Here is a 27,056-nt window from a genome sequence, read left to right as displayed (position 1 = left end):
TCTCTCTCTGTTTTTTTCTGGTCTGTTTCCCAATTCCAAGTACTGAATCATCAAACCACCATTTTGTTGTCTGCTCTACTGGTAACTGAGGCTCCTGTCATAATACACCTATATTATTTAATGCGTGCTAATATTCATTTGCATACTGTAGTGCTCTTGTCTGTCTCTGAGGAGGACCATAGAGCAAATGGAGTTATCATCATTTACAAACTGTTAAGAGCTTGTAGTGATTGTAAGTAATGCTGTGTCACTCTGTGATTTAAGCTACGACTTGAAGGGCAAGTGCATTCATCAATTGTTAACAGTAGACATTAGCCAAAGAGAAAAAAAAAAAAGAACAGTGTCTTCTTCTTTAAAGCTCATTGAGCACTTTGGTTGTTCTAGAACTCTCTTTGCGAGCCGACATGTCTAACTGCCCCTCCCCACTGGGCTGCCCGACCCACTTCTCAGGCTCCCCGGGGATGAAGATCTACATCGACCCCTTTACCTACGAAGACCCCAACGAGGCTGTGCGAGAATTCGCCAAGGAGATTGACGTCTCCACCGTCAAGATCGAGGAGGTCATCGGTGCAGGTATGGAGAACGGGGTGTATGTGTGTACGTGAGGATTGCTATATATTCATATGTCTGTGCTTGAGCGCAAACAAGTTAAGCCTGCATCTGTTCAAGGTCATAAAGCCTAGGCCTTTTGGCAGCCCCATCAGATGGGAACATGTCAAGGGCCCATGTCAAGAGCACTAGCAGCATATAGGCCAGCTACCCTGGGACATAATGGCATTAGAAATAACTCAAGCCTTGCGGCCTATTCCCTGCGCTTCTCTGTTTCTGGGGCCTATTAGTGTTGCTCTCTAACATGTTTTCCCTTGCCCCTTTCATTTACCTGACATGTAAAATAGGTAGATTCTGTTTTCTGTACTTCTTTCCTTGTCTTTTTATTTATCGCTAAAACGTCTGTTCAAATTGATGAACTGCTGATTAGGGGCTGATTGCTTTGAAGTAAATTCTGAGCATATAGGAGGCTAAAATAACTTAACATGTCCACTTGTCTCCAACATGTCTTTTCCTTGGGATAGGGCACACCTTTTTTTACAGCAGGAAGGCCATGCTGAAACCATATGTGTTGGTTCATACATAGGCTAAAATACCCCTGGTAATGAGAATAGGGCCTGGAATAGCTCTCCTGCGGACCGGTCTTCTCAGCAAGCTAGGTGTGAGGAAGTGACAGAGATAGGATAGGGGTAAGGATGCAAGGGGACTAACTAATTAAAGATTTCCGTTTTTGTTGATTTCACTGCATGGCGTCTCTGCTGGACACCGAGGTGGTGATAATTAATCAAACGGGTTCCAGATATTTACCAGATAGTGCTTGCCTGTTATTCTCTGATTGGGGAATACGGAGACACTTGGCCGGCTTTTAGGATAGATGAATCGTGTGAGTCAGAGGAGCCACACTGTTAAGAATATTATGAAGGAGCAACACTAGAGGAGTATTGGACAACACTCAGCGGGCTTGATATAGACTAAATGAAGATCCATAATTTCTGCCAAGGGACGTGAGATGTAAATAAGCTTGATAAATGGATAGATTTAGATCTTGTCAGCTCTACTAATCTTTTGTGTGATTACCTTTTGATCAGACAAAAGTAGATCAGTTCTAATTTTTTTTGACAGACTGCACATCTCTCTCTTTTCCCCTCTAGGTGAATTCGGGGAGGTGTACAAGGGCCGTTTGAAGCTGCCTGGTAAGAGGGAGATCTATGTAGCTATCAAGACCCTGAAGGCAGGCTACGTGGACAAGCAGAGGCGGGACTTCCTGTCCGAGGCGTCAATCATGGGCCAGTTCGACCACCCGAACATTATCCGTCTGGAGGGTGTAGTCACAAAGAGCCGTCCGGTCATGATCGTCACAGAGTTTATGGAGAATGGCGCCCTTGACTCATTCCTAAGGGTGAGTAATTTCTGTGGACCATAAACTGTGAATAAAGATAGACGACATTACAGCTCTCCAAAAGTGAAGCCAAAACCTCTTGATCGTGTCTTGGTGACTGGCTGCAGTATAAGTCATAAAGCCCGCCTCCTCCATGTTAGCGGATGAGACATGGGCCAAACTAAAAAGTCAAAGTACACATCAAATACATTTTTCCCGAAGATGGTTTCTGTCATTTTAAGTACACGTTTATCACGCTGATGTATGTTCAAGTGTTCATTTTTCTGATTAATTAGTTATTTGATGCTATAAAAAAGGGGTGAGACGTCATGATTGGCAACTGTGTGTCTCTTTCGCTGAAAAGCTGCGGCCGTGCTTGGCTTGCGATTGGTTCGGGCAGGTGACCTTGATACCGCGGCTCCACCACCCGATCACTACTGCATAGACTCTGGCTCCACTTGGCATCAAAATCTCAAGATAGCAGCTCCCGTATCCGGAATATTTTGGCTTCACTTCTGTACAGTCTATGCTGTGGATACATACATGCACTACGTCATAGAAAGTTGCAAACAGTTAAATGGGGTGATCAAAAGTCATATTCAGGAGTTGAATAGAAACCTTATGGAACTGAGAAGCTGATTGGAAATTAATTGTCCCAGAAACAGAGTCCATGCTAAGAATCCCTCCTAATACAAATTAGAACGAGCCTTCTAAACCTATCTGGTGCCAACAGAGAATATGTTTCATGACAATGAACATGATTTCAATCATTCTTAATTTGAAATTTCCATTAGCTAGCTCTATCGGCCTTTAATTTCTCCATTAATGCCTGGAGATTTTTAATGGACTCTTCACTCTTTCTTTTATAGTCAGGATTGAGCGGACATACAGCTTAATCAATATTCAACTCGCTTTTTCCCCCCCCTTCAATCTCATGGATTGCTGTTCTATTCCACTTTGATCTAGGGTGGGTTTAAAGGGGCTCTTTGAAGTTGGCTTTGCTAACCGCCACATCCGACTTGTGTTTCCATCGATCTCCCTTACCCTCTTATTTGTTACTGTGTTTCGGGGGTTCAAAGCTTGCTCTTCAGAGCATTCGCAGAGGGGTAGGGGCACCATGCGTGGATGCTGACGAGATGGATGCCTGCATGCTCGAAAGGAACAATGCTTTAACAACTACAATGGGCAGGTTTGGCTTCAGAAATCCATTTTGCTTATCTAATACAAGTTTCCTCTGGATATTAAGAGGATTCGAAAGGGAATAAACAAGCTTGGGATGTTGGTTTTGTAATAGCAAAGTGTAAACAACAAATGATCAAAAACGAGGGGCAGGAAAAAAAAAAAAAACCTGAAATAAGTGAACATAATTACCTGCTCCAGCCTCAAATAGATGTGAAAAGCTGGTAGATTCACCCACTTATTTCCTATGTACATGCCAGGTCTGACAACACACCTTGTTCCATTGCCACTGTATAAGCGTGCACCCTCTGGCTGTGGCAATAATGATGTACTACAAGGTCTTTATAATTCTGGAGAGGAGTCCTATTGGGCAGCCTTTCTAAAGACTACATGTTGTCTGTATAATACATCAGAAAATAGCACAAACATGTAATTTATTTTGTACTGATAGAAAACAGTATGTATTTGAAATAACAACATTCAAGCCTGGAATACCAAACAAACCAACATAATTAGTTCACTATCATTAAAAAGCTGTAATATTAGCTGACATCTATCTATCCTCCAGCTATTCTCATTTATGTTAATCGGGCCAAAGATAATATCTAAATCACCGCTTTTATTTGTTTTCTCTTTGTCCTCTAGCAAAATGACGGTCAGTTCACGGTGATCCAGTTAGTGGGGATGATGCGCGGGATCTCAGCTGGGATGAAATATCTCTCAGAAATGAATTACGTCCACCGCGACCTGGCTGCACGAAACATTCTGGTCAACAGCAACCTGGTGTGTAAAGTGTCCGACTTTGGCCTGTCACGCTACCTACAGGATGACACCTCTGATCCCAGTTACACCAGCTCTCTAGTGAGTACAACTTTTATTTTACTAATCCAGTTTTTATCTGATGTAATGTGTCTTGTAATCGTCCAGGTTGTCAATTTGTTATTAACATATGCAGCGATCGAAACATCCTAAAACCATCAGTCTCATGAGTGTTGCTTCTGCGTGACGCTGTCTCATTCTTTTTGAAGGTCTTGGCAACCTTTCACCTTTTCGGTGCCTTTCATTTTATATTAGCTGTCTGTCTTCCTCATCCGCCTTCCTCCTCTTTCCTATACTCTGCAAGTCACGGACCGGAGGTCTGTCACATCTTCATTAGTGTGGAGGCAAGCCTCCTCTGGGAAGGCTCCTCTCTCGTTGACATGCCCAGAGTGCAGGGAAACCAAAGGGCATTGCGGCCTCTCAAACTGACAGCTACCACCCCCTCTCTCTCTCTCTCCATCTCCCTCCTCTCTCTCACACTCCTCATTCATTATTACTGGGGCATCATGGGAGGCTTTGGCTCCTCATTAACTCCTCCACACTACAGATCTGTAATTATTAGCAGCCATCGTTAGTTCATCTTCTGCCTCTCCTCTTCCTAATTCAAAACACACTCTTACGCCCTCGCAAACACGCGGCACAGGTCATTAGGACTCCCGGCATGCCTCAGTTTGTGCGTGAGTGTCTGTGTGTGTGAGTGAGCATATAAGTGATGATGTGTACACGCACGGCCTGTGTGGGTGTGTGTGTGTGTGTGCGGGTCCATGTGCATGTGTCTAGTATCACCTCATTGACTCTGCTTTGAGACTTTGCTGCAAAAATGTGCTTGTTTTACTGCCAATGTATTGTGGGTTGCTACATTTTGTAGACAGTAATGCCGGGATCAGACTACACAATATTTTTGTCTTTGACGATGTTCACCATGTCAGATCTAACGATCACAGCGCCATAAACTCTTGGCAAGACTACACGTATGACCACAACCAATCATGGCAAGTCGTATTCCACGATCATGCGCAAGTTATTACGTCATCGGGGAGGCGGTTGAAGCAACTGTCAATCATGGCGACAGAAGCGTTGTGTTTGATGCTGGCTGTCTTTTGTTGCGAAAAGAAAAAGAAAAGAAAGAAAAAACGGTTGTGGAGGACGGTAAGGGCTGTCGATACTTCAGTCAGTTTCGTTGTCCCACCTGATAGCAGCACACTCGGCATCCCCATGGATGTATTGGTCATCCCTCCTCCTTTTCATCATGTTTGTTGATTACCAAGTGACCTGACTGCGACTGCGCGCTGGAGAGAGCACCTGATTGGTCAACGCAAAGGAACAGGTCCTTGGAGATGTCACACTAGGCGTGTCAAGACGAAAAATAAAGGTCAGACTTTTCCTCAGTGTTTCATGGGGCGTCCCAGATGTGGCGTTGGTTGTCGTCTGCTATGACACTCTACACGAGATAAGAGAATCGATTTTCGCACACAACACTCGCACATTTATCGTTCCCGATCCCCTACGACGGCTGTGTCGGGATATAATCGGGCTGATATCGTGTAGTCTGAACTGGGCATAAGGCCTTGTGCAAGCAAAACTGGTCCATAGAGGATAAAGAACTTGTTTCTATATATCATTTTACCTAAAGGTATAATTTTTTTAAGTTTCACATATATTGTAAGTTGTATGAACTTATATCAATATGCTGACAAAAACCATACATTTCTGCCCTACCCTTTTATTTTGCAAGTCACTGAACCACGTCGTGTATTTTACCTGTCCTCCTCTTTTTTTGGGTCACCAGCCTCCAGTGGCCCTACACAACCTAATCTGCCAGTCTTGCCTGGGAGTAGAGATTTTCACTTGTTTCATAAAACCGCCTTGGGGGCTTTCTCTGAAAATGATTCATTGTATACACTGTGAATTTACAGCATTGTGGTAGCACGGCATATATTATGAATAAATGTGATTATATTATGCCATAAAAAGTTAGTTTCAGAGGTATTTCAACACATGCAAAACTTCAGATCAAAAGCATACAGCCCAATAGCCTGTGAGTCAGTACTACGCAGGTACGAAAAGAGAGTTCTGAAAATAATTTGTCTTCATCTAAATATAGGTGAAGAAACAAAACCCACAATGTACTCTACTTCTATTTTATTTCCTCCTTTGTGGCTGTGCTCAGCTAGAAACTGCTCTCTCTTATTACTTTAGGTTATATGCAAAAGCACGCATGCACAACATACAGTACAGAGAGTGTAAACGATTGGCAGGAGGTGGTAGCCCAGGCGTGAACAGGAAATGTCATAAGGGCCAGAGGAGGCATGGCCTCACATTGGTGTGGCTAGGAGCTAATTGCTCCCAAGGAATAGCTGGCTTTGTGTGCTTGACCCCTCTGGGCAAACCTTGCTGAATGGGTCTTATTTAGCAACAAAGAGGAGCAGCATCCCTGTTGTCGGTGCAGCTGAGCTTGCTAATAAAACAGGCTGTAAAAGGTGGTGGATTGGATTATAGATTGCAGTCGGCATTTTGATGTTGTTTAATGCAAACAAAGTCTCCTTGAGGGCATTATCTGGAGAGTCAATAGAGCAGGTGAGGTTTGAAGTTTGAACCTGGGGAGCTGTTTTGATGGCAGCACACGGACATTTTTTTTGATGGTGTGTTTTTTTTTTTTTCACTGATAGAGATTTTAAAACGAGCACATCAAAGCTTTGGCTGTGTTTCACTTTCATACTCAGCGCTGCCTTATTATCATAAGCATCCAGATGAAATCTTCAGTACTATTTTTGTTCCTTCCAAATCAAGAGAGCAGTTTCATTCATATCGCATAATGAGAGTCCGTCAATATGCCTGTTAAAGTCTTAAATAGAACCAAATGTGATCATCTAATATGAGGACAGTTTGTAAAAACGTAGCTGATTTTGCCGCAGACTTCTCCTGATCCCTCATCCCCCTGTATTCAGGCGGGGAACATGCAAACAAGCGTGGGTGGGGAGTGGGGGCACATATAGGTCTCGCACAGGGTCCTATGTTGTAATTAAGCTATTCACGGTGCCCTTCACTCCTTGACTCCTTCAGCTACGACCCGACGCTAACCAATCAACGAGCAAGGCTGGCGTGGCAGACAAGGCCGAGGGAATCCGGAAAATTAAATTGCGCTGACATGCAGTGATTTACATCGCCATCGACCTCCTCCTCCAGCAAATTAATCACCTCTTTCCCTCTACTGCTTTTCTAATTTTTCCCCGCAATTCGAGGAACACCAATTACAGTGCCTGTGGTGTGATGCTGGATGTATGGTTAGGAGGACATGCTGGTAATTGTGTTAACCCTGGATGCGGGTTCACTCCGGAGCGATGTTGTGGAGGTTTCAGACAGAAGGGGGCCGTCCTCCCTCTCTGTTGGCTGCTAACCAAAGTCGTGATTAATTAGACTCACAGGACAACGCTCGGACTGCTCTGGTCTTGCTTAGGTGATGTGTGCTAATTAATTTAAAGACTTTAAAGACTGGGTGTTTCATTGCAGACCGCGGCCTTTCTTGTATTTGCATCACTGCCTGATGACATATACATTGGTTGCATGGTTTTAGAAGTAGCCCATAGGAGCATGATCAGAAGTCTAGGTGAGATGTGAGTGACCCCGCTCACCTGACAAAAGAAGAGGATTGATTTTTGAGCACCCGGTGAACCGAGAAGACTTTCACATTACTCTCTTTATTCACCAATCCATCTATCTGAGGAGCCATCCATCCGTGCATCCATTTATCCATCTTTCCTTTTTTCGCCCAGCTGTCCACTTCTTTTTCCATTTCAAGGCTTTTCCCGCAACACAAAGGCGCATCAGAACGGCGTACTCAGTGTAATGTTTTATTGTGTGGTTTGTGTTCATGGGTGAGTGAAAGTCAGAGATCTGGGCAAGGCCCCTGGGGTTTAATGCACAGTTTGTGGCTAAGATAAAAGAGCAAGTGTGTGTTGATATGTTGTGTGTGTGTGTAAAATCTGCCGTTGTGAGAGTAGCGTGTCAAGTCTATCACAGCTTAGCCACAGGGCCATCACGAGGACGGCAGGTTTGGGTCAGAAATGTGTGCCTCAGCTGTCGATGTGGAAAGGATGTCATTGCCTTGCATGACGCGCGATGCATATTGTACATTGTGACTGAGTGTGTATGGATGTGGTTAGAAGTGTGTGTTTGTGCTAGGTACATATATGTCCCCTAGGTACCTTTCTTTGTGTGTGTGTGTGTATACAGGTGTGTGCTTGTTTGTTTGTGTCATTGAGGCTGAGAGGGGTTGAAAGGCGAGGTCACACAGAGCCAGTAACAAAGCTCATCCGTCAAATCCCTGTGACCTGAGTGACATTCTCTCAGCTCCGCTCCAGTGCTCACACTATGTGGACTGCGCTGTTGTTTCTGTCATTTGTCTGTTTTCCATTTGCATCCGTGCCCCTCTCTCTCTCTCTCTCTCTCTCTCTCTCTCTCTCTGGCTTCAGGCCCATGCACTTTTTTGGCTTGTCTATTCAACTTGTAGTGAAATATTTATGCACTGCAAGTTAAGGGGACAGAGTCTCTGCGTAAACAAGAAGTGAAATGGGAACACGTCCATATGGACCTATAGCCAGAAGCAAACAAAGGGACTTTGTCTGAAATATATCACATTTGTATGCAGACATTATTATATATTACCACAGCCAATTTCAGGCAAAACAGCAAGTTCATCTACACAAAGATCAGAAAATGAAATGAAATATATTGTTTATTTATTTATTGACATTTAATGTAAAAGAGATACATTTAGCAAAATGTGGGCTAAAAAGCATTTGGATAAGTTGACAGCTGTTTCCACCAAGCCTTTAATAGTGCTTGCATTTTTAAAATGACCAACTTTAAATACGGATCTCACATTTGCTCTCTAGTTCACACTACACCACATGGCAATTAACACTACAGCATTGTAAAAAATGGACACGTGTTACACTCTTTGTATTGTTAAAACATTTTAAGATCAAGAGCTTTTGTCTTTCTTTCTTGATTTAGGTAAAATGAAGATGTAATCTACTGATTCCCTTTGATGATGCACAGCATACATTGCTGAAGTTCCAAAAATGCTCTTTTAGTTTGTAGTTGGAACAACACAAATTCAGATTCATGTTTTCTCCAACTCTCACGGACTATATTTTGCAGCTGTAGCTTGATATAGTATCAGTTGTGTTGGAAAACAATGAAGGACTGATTCCTCTAAATGCATGAGTTGACAATTGGTTTGATCTGGATGTCGTTGCCATTTCCAACTCCATTTTTTAAGCTTGGGGAGGGCGTAGACTACATATGGGATAGCACGTAGACAGTTTCACGCTTTCCTGAACAGGTCCTCCACTTCCCCACCCCCCATACTGTAAGTATGAGTCACCACTGCAGTGACCAAGCCTGATCCCCATCTGGCTTCCCACTCGAGTGTCCTGCCAAGCTAGAGTCGCTGCTGCTGGGAATAGAAGCCCAGTCAAGCTCATTCATATTTCCAGCGAAATCCTAAACATGTTACCCTCCCCTGGTTTGTTTTTATCTCTCAGTTTTGTATTTGAAACTAATTAAGATGTTTTCAGGCTAATTTTATTCAGATTGTAGAGTTTAATTTGCGCAGTCGTGGGGTAAGTGCAGCAGCAGAAAATATCCAGGAATGGGAAATGAATATGAATATGGAGGAGGTATAGGTTCAGAAAACAAGAAAGAAAGTAACGTGATCCGCTGCATCAAAGAGGGAGCAACCATCCGAAGCACTCCACCTTGATTTATACCTTCTGTCGTGTTTGCCAGAGTCAGTATAAGGTGGGCATTGATTCGCCATCTGTGGCTGTTGGACTGCATTTGCATCTGAGCAGGATTCACAATGAAGTGGTTTGTGTACAACTAAATCAGTGAAAGAGATACCTTCTCTGTTGGTGAGCCTGTGTCTCCATATAAATACGGACTGCAGTGTTACAAGGTTGGAGATTTAATTTGTTGTATAACCAAAGCAGTAACTTCCAAATAAGAAGCATTTTAAGATCTTTTTAAGATGACACATTGCTCTCATTAAAGAGGCCTTCATAACTACTTTCCCAGGAGCTTTAACAATATGTGTAACAATATTAGCCTCATCATTAAAGGGAAAATAAGGCCTATTTTGGCCCAATTTGATAAGACCGTCAAAAATTTAATTTCCTATTGTCCACATTCTGTGAAGGAATCACGGGGCCAGGTCATTAACTAATATTAGCATGGTTCTTAGTACTTGCTAGTTTTAATTTGATAGTGCCAGCAGATACCAGATATGTTGAAGACTATTGGTGAGGTTTCCCTGAGGGCATTGAAATTTCTGTTTAATGGTTGAACACAGTTAGGTGCAGATGATGCTTGATGAGAAGAATTGTTTTGAATTCTTAACCTAATTGTATACTGAACAAAAATATCTTGCAAAAAAGTAACGCATAAAAATCACCATAGGTGAGTCCTGCTTTTCGTTTAGATGGTACATACGGCCATTTCTATTATATGTTGTATTATTATACAGTATATGCTATACAGTAATTAAGAAGGACACATATTACAAACAACCTCAAGACATCACACAAAAACAAACATGCAGGGTTAGGTTGCTATGGCGCCTTCACAGCTGTGTAGCATTGAATGTGTACAGCCGTGAAGGCTACAAAAGTTTTCACAGCCTTCAAGCCAGAGAAGCTTTAACAACCTAAACAGTCTGAAGGAGCTGCACCGAATTCTTTCAAAATAAGCCAATGTGCCAGTGTTTTCTGTGAGGGTGTATTTTAGGCATCGTGATGGAGATGAATAAACATTAATGTTTGCCCAAAGCTACAGCTATAACAGTAAAATATGTGCTGTGTACTAGTTGCCTAGTTGTAAAAATACTGTCTGCAAGTTCACGATTGACAATTGGCTGACAAGAATGAACTGCTGTGTCCTGCACTAACTTTTATTGACCAAGCCAATTTGCTTTTGTATTTGCGGCTGAAATGCATAATTCATACACATATGGTCTACATAATCAATTATATTTTTGTTATTGTTGATGGTGAAATGTAGGCATATGGACAGTCATTATGCAGTATGACGGTGGCAGATTTAACACCTTTTTAAAAAAACAATTGGTGCTTGATTTCAGACTGAGGTAGATAATTGCCGATTTCTTACTTTTAACCAGAGACCATCGATTTTGCTGAAACAACTGTCGTTAGCCGATTTTATCAGCTGCAGTTAGCTGGCTAATTAAGATTAGAGATGCACTGATACCGATACTGGATCGGATATAGGGCCGATACTGGCTCAAACAGCTGGATTGGATATCGGTGACATTTGGGCCGATCTATTCAATTCAGTTCTATGTTTATATACTATATACATTATATACTGACGTTTAAATCCCTGTTTAAGTTTTGAGCTATTTGTTGCTGCATTAAAAGGGTTTACACTTGAATTGGAATTCCTGATCATTTTGAAGATTTTTTACCAAGTTGCTGGTGTACGATTTATCATTTTAATAATAAATATCAATTCAGTAAATTCATATCTATGTATTTATGTGTTACATTTTGTTTTTTCAAAGTTAGAAAAGCATTTTTTAAGTCAAGTCTGATGTTGTTTTACACATAAAAAAGAATGAACCCAGTCACTTCCACACAGCGAGGCATACAGCGTATTAATTATACCCTGGTTATCGGATCGGTACTCGGTATCGGCCGATACCCAGAGCCCAGTTATCGCTATCGGTTTTGAGTCTGAAAAAGTTGGATCGGTGCATCCCTAATTAAGATTAAAGTAAACTCCAGGAATTAATGATGAACCACAAATTAAATTTGACAATAAAGAGTATTGAAACAGTTAGTAAGTCCTGAACAGTTTGTTAGAGGGCCAGTTTGTAGGATTTAGGGGGATCTATTAGCAGAAATGGAATATAACAATCATAACTAGGTTTTCATTAGTGTATAATCACCTGAAACTAAGAATTGTTGTGTTTTTGTTAGCTTAGAATGAGCCCTTCATATCTACATAGGGAGCTGGTCCTCTTCATGGAGTCCACCATGTTTCTACAGTAGCCCAGAACAGACAAACCAAACCAGAGAAGGCCTTTCACGTTTTTGCATTACCTGAAGGCCACTGTAGTTCTCCGACACGCTTGTGAAAGGGAGGAGTGATATTCAGTTGGTTGCAATCTGCAACCTTGCCACTAGATGCCACTGAATCCTACACACTGCTCCTTTAATGACATAGGAGACTATGACAGTACTTAGATTATTGGGATGCAGTTGTTAAATTACATGATTATCTTATTTCTCAGTTATAAGCACATTCTCTAAATAATAAGAGATACATGAAACTTCACTCACGACACTAAAATAGCACGATATCTGTTTCTGTCTTGCTGTACTGTGCTGTCATTTCTACTGTAACCTGACTGGATTTCAGTTCCTCGCAGCAATTATTTTTGAAATGGGATCAGACAGACAGAAGGTTCCCGGCGAAATGAAGCATACATATTTTAATCTTGATCACATTTTCATTTTTTTCCAGAAGTAGAGCAATTATGGAAGACTATTCTTGGGTGTATGGCATTTTTTCATTCCCTTCTGTTATCTTCCCACGCAGTATAGAGACATTTTCAGAATCCGTTTGTTAATCAAATCTAAAAAAAAAAAACAATTCCCAGTCTATAATGTGAGACTGTTTGGGAACACAAAATACAACTTTGACAAATGCTTTCCTCAAGTTTTGCATGACTCCATTGTATATATGGTGAAAGACCTGTGTCTGTCTCTCTGCCAGACATTCCCATGGGTGTCTGAGAAACCAACATCTCCGTCACCAACCCCCACCCCTTTTTTTTTCTTCTCTTGTTCTCCCCATCACTCCATATCACTCTTCCTCTCCAGGCCTCTCTCCATCTCTCTCACTATATTTGGGCAGACATCCAGGGCAGATCGTTCCTCTCAGGATTTCATTAAAAGGATGTTGATGGAGCACTCTCCCCAGCCTAAGTAAATGTGCTCAAGTCCATTTGAGTGCGCATTGTTTGGAGATGGATAACTGGTGTTGGAGGAGTAAAGGAGAGGAGGGAATGGGGGAGGAAAAAGAAGACAGGGAGAGGGAGATCTACATATTTGTCTTCCAGATGAAGGAGAAAGTTTATTTGGAATCTCTAAATAGCTTCTGTGAAGTGAAAACTCGGAGTAAAAACAAGACCAAACACTAGACTCAATTACAGTACGTTTTTTCTGGGACATTGCTGCGTGTTAGTGACGATGTTAGTTCATTGTACTCTGACAGGTATATTTACTTCATTCTGCAGCAGCATGCTAGTGACAGTCTACATGAAGGTAACTGGCACAGGTGGATGGATAGCTTAAGCGACTGCAAGACATGACAGGTGTTTCATATCGTTGCTATGTGTATCAGTGCACACACATTATCGAGCCAATAGACCATAACAGACACCAGTAAGTACACACATTACCTGGCCACCACATGTTTATCCTTCATCTTTCTGGACCTGGCTGTCACGGTAACACGCTCGTCTCACCTTGATACCTCTTAACCTGACAGTCCCTGCACATCTCTGTTGCAGTCGCACTCCAGATGTGTCGCTACAGCTGTCACAACTGGTCACCGCCTGTCACAGGCGGTCACAACCAGGTGGAACCAGTACTGTAATCTCATTCTGGTGACATAAGGGTTGACAGCACACTTCTGTGTCTGCTCACGGTTGCTCTAGATGGGAATTTTGTGTGCAAACATGGCTGGATGTGCTGTCCACATGCCTGGTGTGGAAATTAGACAAAGAAAAAAAAATGTCACAGAGTGTGGGAAATGGGGGAAAAGTTTCTTTGACAGCAGATGGTAAGGTATCTTTGTGGCACATTTATTTCAGGTTTCCACGCCCTTGTGGTCACTCGCTTCTTCTTCACAGTGCCAACATTCATCAACCAGAAAATAGACCCATCCAGTATCTCTGGAGAATCAGGCACTGTATGTCACCCACTTTATTTATTATCAAGGGAGTTTTGCGAAAGTGTCACTTGATATCATTACAGATTACTCCTCTCAAGGCCCTAGAAGTTCTGCCGCTGCAGTGGCTGTGCTACATACTGGCTTATCTACACACATGCTGAGTTAACTGTCCGAGATAATAGAAGTGTGTGAATTCTGTTTCAGGGGCGATATTTCACTTCAAGGCAAACAGAAAACAGCTTGTTCCTTTTTCAGTAGCCAGCACAATATAGCATATCCAAAGAGCTCTCCCCATGCTTCGAGGCTTCACAAAGCACTCCTGCTTTTGTGTTGACATTAGGTCTGTTTTAATTCCCATCATCACTTCTACTACCCCCCGACTCATTCCCTGTGGTGTTAACGCTTTTTTTACTTGTGAAAAAAAAAAGCTCCAATGCTTTTTTATTATGTTTTTGCCTTCTTCCCTGTATGCAAGAGCTGTTCAGCACTTCATGTTATTAAAGCAGGATTTTGGCGGAGCTATTACTGGCCCACAGCAGTAATTACTAAGGGTTTGCATAGCTGCCTCTGACTCACCCGCTTTGGAAATGTTATTACTAAAAGTCTGTCTCATTGGAGGCGCGCAGGGACCTTCTTGTGAAGCCTGTGTCTTTGCTCAGGCCATTCCAGCGACACTCAGCTCATATCCCCAACAGGGTCCTAGGGCATGAGACCAGATGTAGCGAGCGAGGGAGGGGAGTAAGCGAGTAATGATAAAGAGAGGCTGTAATAGACAGCGTTTGGCTTGGAGCGGCAATTTTTTTCGTGTTATTCTGCGTTTTATTTCTTCGTTTTTTATCTTTTGTATGTTCGTCCAAATAAAATAATTGACTTGAAGCATTGCCCCTGACAGAGTGACAGATGAAGAAGACGGGAATTGGCCCTTTTAGTTTTTTCATCGCAAAGATATTGGGCTGGTATCTGTGTAGCTCCATTTGCCCTCAGACAAAAGAAAGGGCAAGAGAAAGTGTCCTGGGGTCTTAGATTAGATGAAACGATTCAGATATGAACTAGTATGAGAGATATGAGAGAAGCATTGAAGTCGCTGGGGCTTAGAGTATTGATCTCTTCCTCTCCGTATTTTTTTCTTCTTTTTCTCTCATTTTCTCCGTCGGTCACACACTCAGACAACCACACACTGCACCATTCCTAATTCCTTCAATGCTTCATGAGTTTTTTCTACGCTGGCTGCATGGTGTGCTCAGTGAGAGCTGAGTGTTGCCTCTGCGTCTTGCAGTGTGTCTTGACAGCAAGTCTCCATTCAGGGTCAGATGTTAAATCTCTTTTCAGGGTCAGCAGCCTCTCGAAGGTCAAACCCTAAAGAGGTGCTCGTTAATGAGCTCAGCCTCTCTACCTCTGCGGTGCCACACAGCACTGACCTGTAACACCTACAGTATAGATGCACACATACAGGAATACACACAAGTAAAGCTGTTTATGATTATTCCAGTCCAGCCTTTCAAACATCCGCCTGCAGTATGGAAACACGGCAGAAGAACCATTTTCTCCGTCTCTCATTCTCTTCACTAATCTCTCGTTTCCCTCTCTGTCTCTTTTTCTTCTTCCCTCCCCCTCTCTCTCTCTGATTCCTCTCTTTCTCTCAGAGAGCGAGGAGAAAACAGGGTGGTCTGTGTAGGTTTGGGTTTGTTTCCAGCAGCGGCTTATCTGCAAATGCTCAGGTTTAGCTAATTGGCATTATTAAACTGGTGGCGAGCTCAACTCAGATATAAGGGGAGGTGCTGTTGGGGGGGAGGATGTGTTTGTGTGCGTGGGTGTGCACGCACAATCGTCTATGTCTGTGCCTGTGCATATGTTCCCAACTGTGTCTATATATGTGTGTGTGGAATTTTAAATAAGCAGCTGTCAATTTCAGTCAACAGGGCGCGTGGCATGCCTGAGGCCCAGGTAGCCCAATTACAGGCAGACACGCTCGATGTACGAGCAGAAGCCCAGGCCTATCTTCCTTTATTCAAACGCGGCTGTGGGAAAGCAGACACTAAATGTGATGTTGGTCGATGTGTGAAGGGCGAACACTGTTGGGAGCCACTGCTGAGACACAGGCAGGATCTTGTGTATGTTTTGGCTGCTGGAGTATTGATACTGGGTGGATGGGGGGTGATAAAGAGTTAGAGTAGGACGGCTGAGGCGAGCACAGTGGTATTGAGGGTAATGGCTGACTTTAATGTGTTACAACTGAAATGAATGAGGCCAATAAACTGTTTCGGAACTCTGACATTTCTTTCATTTCACCTTCTGCCCCTTTTGTTCCTCTCTGCTCTCCTCAGGGTGGGAAGATCCCAGTGAGGTGGACAGCACCAGAAGCCATCACTTACAGGAAGTTCACCTCAGCCAGTGACGTGTGGAGCTACGGCATCGTCATGTGGGAAGTAATGTCATTTGGAGAGAGGCCTTACTGGGACATGTCCAACCAGGATGTAAGTGTTTATTTGTAATCATCAAAAAACCCATGATGTATTTCTTTTTGAAAAATGTTGGGGCAGAACATGATAGACATAGATAGTGAGCAATTATTGGGCTGTCAGTTATGGAGAGAAAGCAGGTGGCAACCTCCTGGTCTGAAAAGTGAAGCCAATGTGGAAGTGCCTTAAACTTGTATTCTATCTAATAGCCAGCAGGGGGCGACTCCTCTGGTTGCAAAAAGAAGTCTGATTGTATAAAAGTCTATGAGAAAATGACCCTACTTCTCTCTTGATTTACAGTATTACCTCAGTAAACATTGTAAACATGAGTTTATGGTCTCATTCGCTAGTTTCAAGTCTTTTTCAATACAGCGTGATGTTCATTTAGTAAATTATGGTCCCATTTAGAGTCAAATAGACCATAAAGCAGGGTATGCTTTAGGGCGTGGCTACCTTGTGATTGACAGGTCGCTGCCACGGCGTTGTCCGGTCTGGGAGTTATCCGTGTTTTTGTTTTACATCTTTAACCCTTTCACAGTGTGTTTTCAATTCATGAAAGTTAATTGTAAAATTGTGGTCGCCTAAAAATGTCTTATTCAGCGTTCGGTTGTACTTAGCTCCACCCTCTCGTGTCACTTCTGGTTGCAAAAAAACCTGGCGACGGCCAAAATGCCGAACTTGAGGCTTAGAAAGCGTATTTTAAGAGAGAAAGGCAGTTCTATTTGATGAGACAGGGTCCCCACTGAAAGATGCACCTGTTTCTAGAAAGAAGCAGTTTTCCAGGAAGTTAAAGTGTCCATTTCATTGGATCTTTGAGAAAGATTATAAAAAGGAACATTTAAGTTGAGTGTAAAAAACAAGTTTGAATCTGAATAAACTGCCTCATTAATAGATCGGCCATTTCCGTACAGATGTGATTATACTGTCTTTCCACCCCATAGATACACAATCAAGGATAAGTCATGAGAGAGGAAGCTGTAATAAATCACACGTTTTTATCAGCTCCCATCTCGTAGCATCATCACTGAAGATGTCCTTGACTCTGACTTTGAAAGCAGACTTATTATGGACACAGTCTCACACCACTCTCTTTCCTTCCTGGCCAGCTTTTGAGAGCAATGAATGATTGCTGAGAGCTCCGCTTTGTTCCCCATGTCCGTTTGGATAAGGTCCACGAACACAGACTCCAACAAACACACAGGCACCAACACAAACACACACAACCGTTGGAAATAGTCCCATACTATGAGGTCTCTCTCCCTAAGCTCCCTTAGTGAGACAACCAGCCAACCATCAGGCCTCTATGGACCCCGCTCCACAAGGACCGTCCAACCCAGCAGATGTTGCCTCAGTGGGCCAGCAGCAAACACTGCCTGGTGGGACTAATGCAGAGAGGAGGACTGGCACCGCTCAGCATGTCCGGCTGCTCAGTCCACGCACACGCACACACTCACACACACAACCACTTCTCCATATGCACCATTTGTCAAGATTGTGCTGAGTTGCACTCAACTCCAGGGTGGAGTTGGCAACCTACAGAGCAGCCTCTAATTTTTAATGATAGTATCTTTTACACTTGATTTCACACCAGACCCTTATCTCGCAACTATGCATTTTTAAGAAAAGATTACATCTACAGTCAGTGTGGATATATGGATGTGGGTGAGAGCAAGGTCCATCAATGTGCAATGCAGCAATCTGGGCAATCTTTAGTGTTTGATAGTGTTTTAAGAAGTGGCTTCATAGCTGCAGATTAAGCATTTTTTACTTTGGTGTAATATATTTATTTGGAATTTATTGTTTGTATATTTATTACAAACCAAACATTATAGCTAACAAACAGTGTGTGAAGTTGTGACGGGTGAATTATAGGTACTCTACTTCTGCCTAAGTCTCCAAATCTCCCTCAAGTTCTGATCAAACTTCATTCAACTCTTCCGAAACACTTAACTCTAACCTCTGACTACCCTAAAACTCTTAGTCGTAGCTTCCCTCTAACAAGACCAGGATAGGCTGCGCAGCTTTTTAAAAGACATGTGTCAAGTGGCTGTGTTTCACAGTGTTAATTGTATGCAATCTGCCTGTTCCCCAGCGACTTCTTTCCACAGTGACACTGCCTCTCAGTCTCTTTCCTCGCTCTGTCCTCCAGGAATGGCATGTGATTGGCTGGAGTCAAGAGAAAGGGCACGTCGGCCTGAATGCTAACGGTCTCTTGAGTGACCTGAGGGAGTGTGACTGTATGGGGCAGGGGTGGGCTGTTGTTGAGGCAGGGATGAGCGTGTCAGGATTACAGAGTGGATGAGCTTAATGTCATTAGTCACTGCAAACTCAAATTAGTATTTTGTTTTTAATGAGGTATATTATTGACAACCAGCCAGCTGGTAGAAAAACACTACAACTGACAGCAATTAGTTGTAATTACTGTATACAGTGTGGTATATGATATAGAATTATCCGCAATCTTAAACTCGGAATAGATAACAACCCGAGTTCCCCTTCCCACCCTATCTCCCCCCAGGTGATTAACGCCATCGAACAGGACTACCGTCTGCCGCCGCCTATGGACTGCCCCAGTGCTCTGCACCAGTTGATGCTGGACTGTTGGCAGAAGGACCGTAACGTACGACCCCGCTTCGCCGACATCGTCAGCACCCTGGACAAGATGATCCGTAACCCCACCAGCCTCAAAGCGGTAGCCAACATCCCTGCAGTGTGAGTAAAAAAAGCACATTTTCAACAGCGCATGATACATGCACTCACCCTGAAGTGGACATTAAGTATACAGAAATATGCTTTTCATCTGTTTATACAGTATTTACACATGCTGTCTGCACAAACTATCCAGTGCGCACATGTTTACTTTTTTATCCCCTCATAAAATAAACATGAATTTATTACTGTTGATTGCATCGAAACCTGAACTTTTCCTCCCCAGGATTTTGTTTTTCCTGTTGCTTAGAAGTCTCCCACCAATCCACACCCCCATATTGGCTTTAGCGAGTTCAATTTTTCCACTCTTTGTGATGTTTTTCACCCCATAATGATAGAGCAAAAACATGTTTTTAGAAAAATGAAAACATACAGAAACATCTAATTTACATACATATTCAGAATGTTTATTCGTTAGAGTCGAGTCACCATTGGCCTTGATTTGCTTTGAGTGTTATTGGGTATGATTTTGCCCGTTCTGCACACCTTGTTTGGGGGAATTTCTTCCGCCCTTCCTCGAAGGATCCTATCAAGCTCGGCCAGATTGGATGTGGACTTTCTGTGAACTGCGAGCTTCAGGTTTCTCCGCAGATTTTCCGTTCCAATTTCCGGGCTTTGGCTGGGCCACTGAGGGTCATTCAGAGACTTGTCCTGGAGCCACTTGTTTTGGCTGCATGCTTTTTGTGCTGCTGCCATGTTGAAAGGTGAACTTTAGGCCCTGTGTGAGTTTGTGCAATGGAGCAGGTTTTTCTTCAAGGTCCCTCCTTTATTTAGCTCAGTTCACTGTTTCTATAATTGTGACCAGTTTCCCAATAGCTGATACAGAGAAACATCACCATAGGGATATTATCGGCCAATGAGTGGTGTCTTCGTTTTTGCCGGTTGCAGCACTTGGCATTCAGGCCAATGAGTGGAGGTTTTCTCTAATGATACAAGAGAATCTGTTATACACTTTTTGCTCTTTTAAAACATTTGGATAGATAGATAGATAGATAGATAGATAGATAGATAGATAGATAGATAGATAGATAGATAGATAGATAGATAGATAGATAGATAGATAGATAGATAGATAGATAGATAGATAGATAGATAGATAGATAGAGAGAGAGAGAGATAGATAGATAGATAGAGTATAACACTGGTGTGGTAAAAAAAATGAAGGGATCAGAGCGCTTTCCAAAGTCAATATTCAGACAGTACATACATGCACACTTTCTCCTTCTCCATCTTGTATCCTCTCACACACACCTACGTAAAAGCCATGACCACAGTTCCTCTCCTTCTCTTCAAATCCTCAAATCAATCCTCCTTTCCTTACTGTAATATTGCATCAAAGCCCTGCTCTATACTTACCTCCTCTTACCCCCCTCCTTCCCTCTCCCTCCTGCAGGCCTTCTCAGCCACTGTTGGACAGATCCATACCTGACTTCAACACTTTCAGCTCAGTAGAGGACTGGCTCGCCGCCATCAAGATGAGCCAGTACAGAGACAACTTCCTCAACTCAGGCTTTACCTCCCTGCAGCTGGTGGCGCAAATGACCTCAGAGTGAGTTCACCTGCTCTTGTGCAATTGAAGAGCTCTGAACCCATATGACACTTGATGGGCACACTTGTATAAAATGACTCAACGTCAAGTGCATGTATTTTTAGTGTGAATGCGCCCAGTGACTCAAGTCTTTGAATGATTGCATCGAAGTAAAGTCTGTATGGGTAACACGCAAAAATATATATCATTATAACAGGAAATAACATGGTCATTGTGGTAAAAATATTTCTGAAATCTGTGCTCTTCAAGTATTATGACTAATAATTAAGGATTTTCTATGAACAATTTTCCAAAGGATGTAAATCCTTTAAATGCACACTTCTAAGAGGCATATTTATTCGCTGCTGTTTATGTGGAGTGTTTCAAAGCATCGGTCATGACAGCATTTCTTGCAGCACTTGTGGTACCAATAGACACGCATATTGCTCTTCATTTATTTTAATTAACAATGTTGCTTGGTTTACAAATTTATGTGAAAATGTAAAACCATTCTAACATTTTTTATTAAAAATGTATGCTTGGGGCTTGGTGGCATTTATGCAGTCTCTTTGCAATGCAAAGCAACATGCATTACCGAGTCTTCTCTCAAGTGATGGAATTAATTTAGTAAATTTGTGTTTTCTGTTCGTCGCCACTAGCTTTCCACCCTGAAATTGCCCTTTCATTTATTGTGATGCTAGGACTATAAATGCACCAGAAAATGATTTTGTTTTGCTAGTATGATCACTTCATACTCAAATAATCCATTCCATCTTCAATGTGATGGAAAGCTTTTCATCTACTGCTTCAAAATAATGTTCTTGCCTTTCAATTTTCTTTCTCTCTGCCTCTATCTCTCAAGGGACTTACTGAGAATAGGAGTGACCCTGGCAGGCCACCAGAAGAAGATCCTCAGTAATATCCAGTCCATGAGGGTGCAGATGAGCCAGTCACCCACGACTATGGCATGACTACAGGGGGCGCTGTGCCACGGAGCGGGCAGCATTCGCAGGACCAACAACAATGGCAGCCCTCGAATGACCCCCGATCCATCGGAACGCGCCAGAGTCGAGACTATTGTCTTAATCTAATCCACTACCATGACAACAGGAGACCAGGGTCTACACTATCACATGGTTATCACACTTCATGCAATCCGCGCCAGGAGTTCAGGGTCCAGACTTGATGCTGTTTCTCCATGTATCCACAATATGAAGACAGATATCAGTCGCTGTGGTTATGGACTGCCATTCATGTCATTGTAAACCAAAATAACTCCTAACAATCCGACATCGACACAGGGAATCTCTCACAATCTCAGACTGTATGGTAAAACGAGTGATATTGTACTTCTATATTATCTGGACTAGAAGATGTTAAAATTGTAAACCGAAGTGTGAGACATTTAGAAACAACGTGTGACCTGTGATTTTACCGTCGTCAATGTGTGCAATGAAGATGCCTTGACACTGGCCAGAAATAAGTCCCGGAAGAAAAAGCAATTACCACTAGGAATAATTAGAGGGAGAAGAATACAGGGATGTACAGTGGAGCACCATTTTCAACTTTCACGTCATCTTTTTGCTCGTTTGAAGAATTTGAAAAAATGTATCGTAAATGGACTGGTCGAAAATTCAGAGCCAGTTATATTTTTTGTCTTTTACCATCTTGTTTGTTTGTTTTTTATCACTATAGCAAGATGCCGCCCACTCGTATTTTAACTTTAACACTACCTGTGGAGTCCTGGGTGGAAGGCCTTGCCAAAGGACTTCTTAACCAGCCCCACCCAGATTCAGAGAATATAAATATGTTTATCTCTTGCTAAATATGATTATATCTTTCATAATAAACCTTCATATTGAAGGTGATATGTATGAATATGTATGTACAGAACTCTCTGCTTGCATTTTTGGCAAAGACATGTTTGTTGACTAGATTGTGATAGACACATGCAATGTGTAGATTCCCTACGGCGCCCCGGTTCCCTTCGGATGGCCGAACAACGGACACTGGGTCTCCCTGTTCCAGGGGCACAAGGACAATCCTGAATCTTAACCTGAGGAAAACATTAAAGGAATTGTGGGCAAAGAATTGGTATTGTAGATCTATATGAAAATTGCTGTAGGAGTTAAAATAATTGACAAAATATCCATTTATTGGAGATCATGTTTAATGTGGGTGTACACATGCTGTCTCTTGCTGGTGAGCACTTACTTGTACAGATATGTTTTATGTTTTTATTTCTTTTTGTTCTGTTGCTGTTTGTTTGTGTTGGGAGAGCTCAGCAACATCCAGAGGGGGAAGGAAACTCCACGCCTCGGCCCGGCCCAAATCCATGGTAAATACCCGCTGATCACACAGGAAGAAAACATAACATCAAATTGCTCTGTATCTGTTAGGTTTTATTTCAGGCAAATCCAGTTAGTCTTTCTCATGGGTGCTGCAAATATCTTGGGCAAGTCAAGATTCGCTGCAAGTTTGAAATGCATAGGAGAGTAGCGAATCACAGCACTGGAAATTGGAGTGAATCAGCATCGCAGTGAAAGTGAACATCTGGGCTGAGGTTTGCCAACAGACGCCTGATGCCATTCCTGTGAACGGGCAGGCTTAAACAGCCCACACGGGCACACTGCTCACAGTGTAGCAAAACCTTCCATAGACTGCTGTAGCTAAGCTGCTGAGTAAATCTATGCACTCTCACTGTATGCTTCTGCCATATGGGAAGGCAGGTTGAGCGCAAACGCTGTTGTGCTACAGAGAGTTTCGCGCATATACTATTCCCTCCATAAGTCTTAGCTGCAGGAATTGGTGTTTGGAAATGCACTCGTTGGTAGTATTTGATTGCAAGATGTCTACATTGTTCCCGAGGGATGCTGCGGATGACTGTCTGTGAAATTACACTGCACTATTTTGGAATATATTTTGAGGATAGTTCTGGATAGTGCACAAGGATGATTTCTCTTTTTTTTAGTCTGGGGATGGTCTCTCATGATTGCAGTGTGATTGGTCTGTGCAATGAGACGGTGTCAGGACAGCTTGGTGATGAGTAGTGGTGGTTTTTGCTTACTTTTTTTCCGTCTAGAAGGTCGCATGCTTCAGGCTCAGAGTTTGGGAAAGCTATGAGGAATTGTTATATTTCATAAATCAAGTTTTGTCAAGTGTTGATGAAATACTATCAACAACTCTGACCTTTAAAAGTGGAGGCAAACCGACCTGAATGTTCCTGGGGTAATATTCCTTTGACATGCAACCATGGCAGCAAAGTCTCTTAGCTCACAGACAATTATCATGAGCTATTGTACTATCAACTCTTTGCAGTAGCTTGTGACCCTGCTGAAATCCCTTTTGGCCCTATTTGAAGAGACATGAGTGAAGACGGTTATAACCACCTTGCATCCAAAATTAGAAATTGATGGCAGACCCATTAGCAGATTATTAAGTATACTCACCCCCCTCAAGTCATCCTCCTCCTCTGTCTGTCCTGCCCTCTCTGCCTGGCTACTCCCGCTAGCTGGCACATCTCCAGCTCATTCATCCTGGGTGTAACCAAGCTGTCCTGGGCTGGGCTGGGCTGGGTTGGGCCAGGGCCGCCCCGGCCTGAGAAATGGTTGGCTCCATGCTCCAGTGGGCCCAGGCAGGGGTGCGAGCACCTGCCGGGACCCCCATCTGACAGGCATCTGATCAGCCACGGGGAGGGAGACTGATGGGACCATCAAAAAACAAATACACACACACACACACACACTAAAGAACCCTCAATTATGTTATGCCCACGTCTGGTTTCCAGCCTGATGCTTAATGAAGAGAAAGTGGGCAGAGAGCCGACAGAGTGCATGTGCATATGTGATAGAAAGAGGGGGGATGAGTCAGTTTATAGGAGGGTGGGGGTCACAGGACAGACGTGGCATAAAGATGGGATGTTAGATGAAAGTCAGAAAGTTAGCTCTTTGATGTGAATCAGCCCCTTTCTTCTGGCAGCGCGGTTTATGTGGCAACATCTTTGTCATTGTATAATTTCTTTTGGTTTAGTTTGGTAACGGAACATACCGTAATCAAGCAACTGGTTTGCCTCATGGGCAAAATCAATTGCTTTCTCTTTTTCCATTTATCAATATAATAATAATCACATGCTTCTTGAGATTGGCATAAATCCCTCTCGCTGAAGCCAATGATTCAATTTGAATGCATTAGTCCTCTATTCAGCTCAGCCTTGTATATTTGCTTTTCACCCCAAGAGCCTGTGAATGAGATGATAGAATGTATTCATTATGCAACAGTGTAATTCTCCATTTGCTCTGTTTGTCTTTCTAAATATCTGACTGTAATGACACTCCAGTGTGATGAATGGAGAGGCGGGTCGCCATCCCTCTCTGCAAAGCCGCTTTCGTATGGAAGCCATTCATCACACACTGATACAAAACACAAGAACAGAGCTTGTTAAATGTTTCACGGTGCCGTAACTGTCGGAGAAGTGACCAACGATCCTTTTAGTAGCTGATACCATGCCTATCATTTATAGGTCAGAACCGTATAGAAGCCGTGTTCACCTGAAAACGGCCTGACACGACACCCTACAAAACTACTTATTAAACTACTCCATTCTCTTTTTTCCCCTTCTGTTTCAGACTGTGGACTCAAAGATTTACACACATATAAAACAGCATATACACAACACAATTTCACATGCACACACACACCATGAACACTTGCTGTGGGCAGCCAGTGGGCAGGAAGAACAGAGAGACCTTTCCAGGATACCAGTCACAACCTCCCCCTATGGTACACAATGGATGAGGAAGCTGAATATGAGTGTGCACATGTCATAGTTTGTTTATTTGTGTGCAGGAGAGTGAATGTTTGTGTGTGTGCGTTAGCGGGCACATTTGTGTGTACAGACATTTATGTGTGCACAGGTACATTGTTTAAGTTTTCCTCTTTTTTTTTTTGTTTCTGTATAGCTACAGTACCACTTGTAAATTGTGACAAGTACGTGTCAAGAGTTTGTAAGCTGTAACTTTCTGAGAACTATTGTACTAAAATGCACTCAATAAACGCCTTGGAAAACAAGTCAATCACTTTATGGTCTGTGACTCAATGGGCTATAATTCTGTTTTCATTAATGGTGAGTCAAGAAAGCGGATAGGAAGGGTTATTATCCAGCAACACTACTGTCAGCGCTGTGCGTGAGCGTGACGTCTAATGCTTGGTTTCATATTAGCTAAGGAAATAAACAGCATTTTGTCAGCGCCGGTCTGGCTGGCAGCACGTGTTAAAAGCCATCAGCCACTAATAAACGAGCCGTCACTCGGATGACACGCAAACCCAAAAAATTACTCTCTAAGAAAAGTGACAATATTTTGACAAACTAGTAGAAATTATCCTCCCGTCTAACTCTCACAACACACTTGCACACACACATGCGTACAAATACACGAGCAGTCACAGCAGTCTCGTAAATTCCAGTTGCCACTGAGACTTTTAGAGCACTTCACACACTGGAAAGCGTGTTGCACAGTAATGACATGGTTAATGAGGTGAATCGAAAGATGTGGGGATGTATCCAGCTCTCAGCGTCCCCCCATAACTGTTTATTGACTCTAATTGATTGATAATATCCAGCTTCATATTATAGCGAAGAGACTGCTGTGCCAAAACCGAGGAAGCCAATAAGATTCATGAAACAGTTAATTTTCTAGTCTTTTTAAGTTTGTGATGTTCACTCTCACTTTGTCCTTTTACGAGGGCATATGCAAGGATGTCACTGACGAAGTGGTGAAAGCGTCTTCTGTTTTCCTACAAATCATTTGATGTAGTGTTGATGAAAATGTGGAGATTTTTTAAGTAAAGAGTAACTTAACACCAGACTGAAAAGGAGCCTGTCGCTGTCATTTTCTGGTTGAAAGTTTCAAATCTGTTTTTACCTTTACTCCATGTCTGGTTAGGTGTGCATGTAACCACACCCAACAGTGATGTCACAGGGTCCTGTACGTTTAGCACGCTTAGAAGTTAAACCTCTGGAGGTAAGCAGAAACAGATTTTCACAGGGTGTTATCTTACTCTTTATGTTAAAATGACAGCTTTGCGTTTGCCCCCTGTAGTGACTGGGGCTCAGGGAGTAAAGCAGGTCATCCTTTAATAACAAGGTTGGTGGTCCGATCCTCCTGTCCAAATGTCGAAGTATCCTTGAGCAGTGACACTGATCCCCAAGTTGCTCCACCGGGTGCTTTAAAACAGTCCACTGCTCCCACTGCTTAAGATGGGTGTCATTCAGTGGTCAAATTTCATGTATGTACCTGTATGTATGCGACAATTCAAATAAAATTTAAAGGAACAGTGTGTAAGATCTGGTGGTATCTAGAGGTGAGGTTAGGGTTACTTCTCGTGTAGGATTGCTGCGGTGGCCGACTTGAAAACGCAAATGGCCCTATCTAGAGCCAGTTTTTGTAAGAGTAGA

At 42.7% G+C, this 27,056-nt stretch overlaps 1 protein-coding gene across 3 annotated transcripts in view; it reads left to right on the top strand.

The window, feature by feature from the left end:
* ephb1 (EPH receptor B1) overlaps positions 1-25,669 on the top strand; it is a 168,137-nt gene extending 142,468 nt beyond the window's left edge. Inside the window, exons 10-17 of one of the 3 annotated variants that reach the window (XR_012595862.1) lie at positions 385-573; positions 1,701-1,948; positions 3,752-3,967; positions 16,231-16,380; positions 18,884-19,077; positions 20,468-20,623; positions 21,465-22,940; positions 25,228-25,669. Coding sequence is in view for 2 of the 3 variants with exons in the window: in XM_074651198.1 (XP_074507299.1) it covers positions 385-573; positions 1,701-1,948; positions 3,752-3,967; positions 16,231-16,380; positions 18,884-19,077; positions 20,468-20,623; positions 21,465-21,573 (1,262 nt within the window). In the remaining variant the exon portion in view is untranslated. Of the gene's footprint in view, positions 1-384; positions 574-1,700; positions 1,949-3,751; positions 3,968-16,230; positions 16,381-18,883; positions 19,078-20,467; positions 20,624-21,464 lie in introns of all 3 variants that reach the window. The other 2 variants (XM_074651199.1, XM_074651198.1) reach the window with 2 other exon arrangements.
* The last annotated feature ends 1,387 nt before the right edge of the window (positions 25,670-27,056 follow it).

The sequence above is a fragment of the Sebastes fasciatus genome, chromosome 11 (assembly GCF_043250625.1).
Source record: "Sebastes fasciatus isolate fSebFas1 chromosome 11, fSebFas1.pri, whole genome shotgun sequence".
In the NCBI taxonomy this organism is placed as follows: domain Eukaryota; kingdom Metazoa; phylum Chordata; class Actinopteri; order Perciformes; family Sebastidae; genus Sebastes; species Sebastes fasciatus.
Note: the sequence above shows the minus strand (reverse complement) of the source record. Positions and strands in the feature narration are given on the sequence as shown.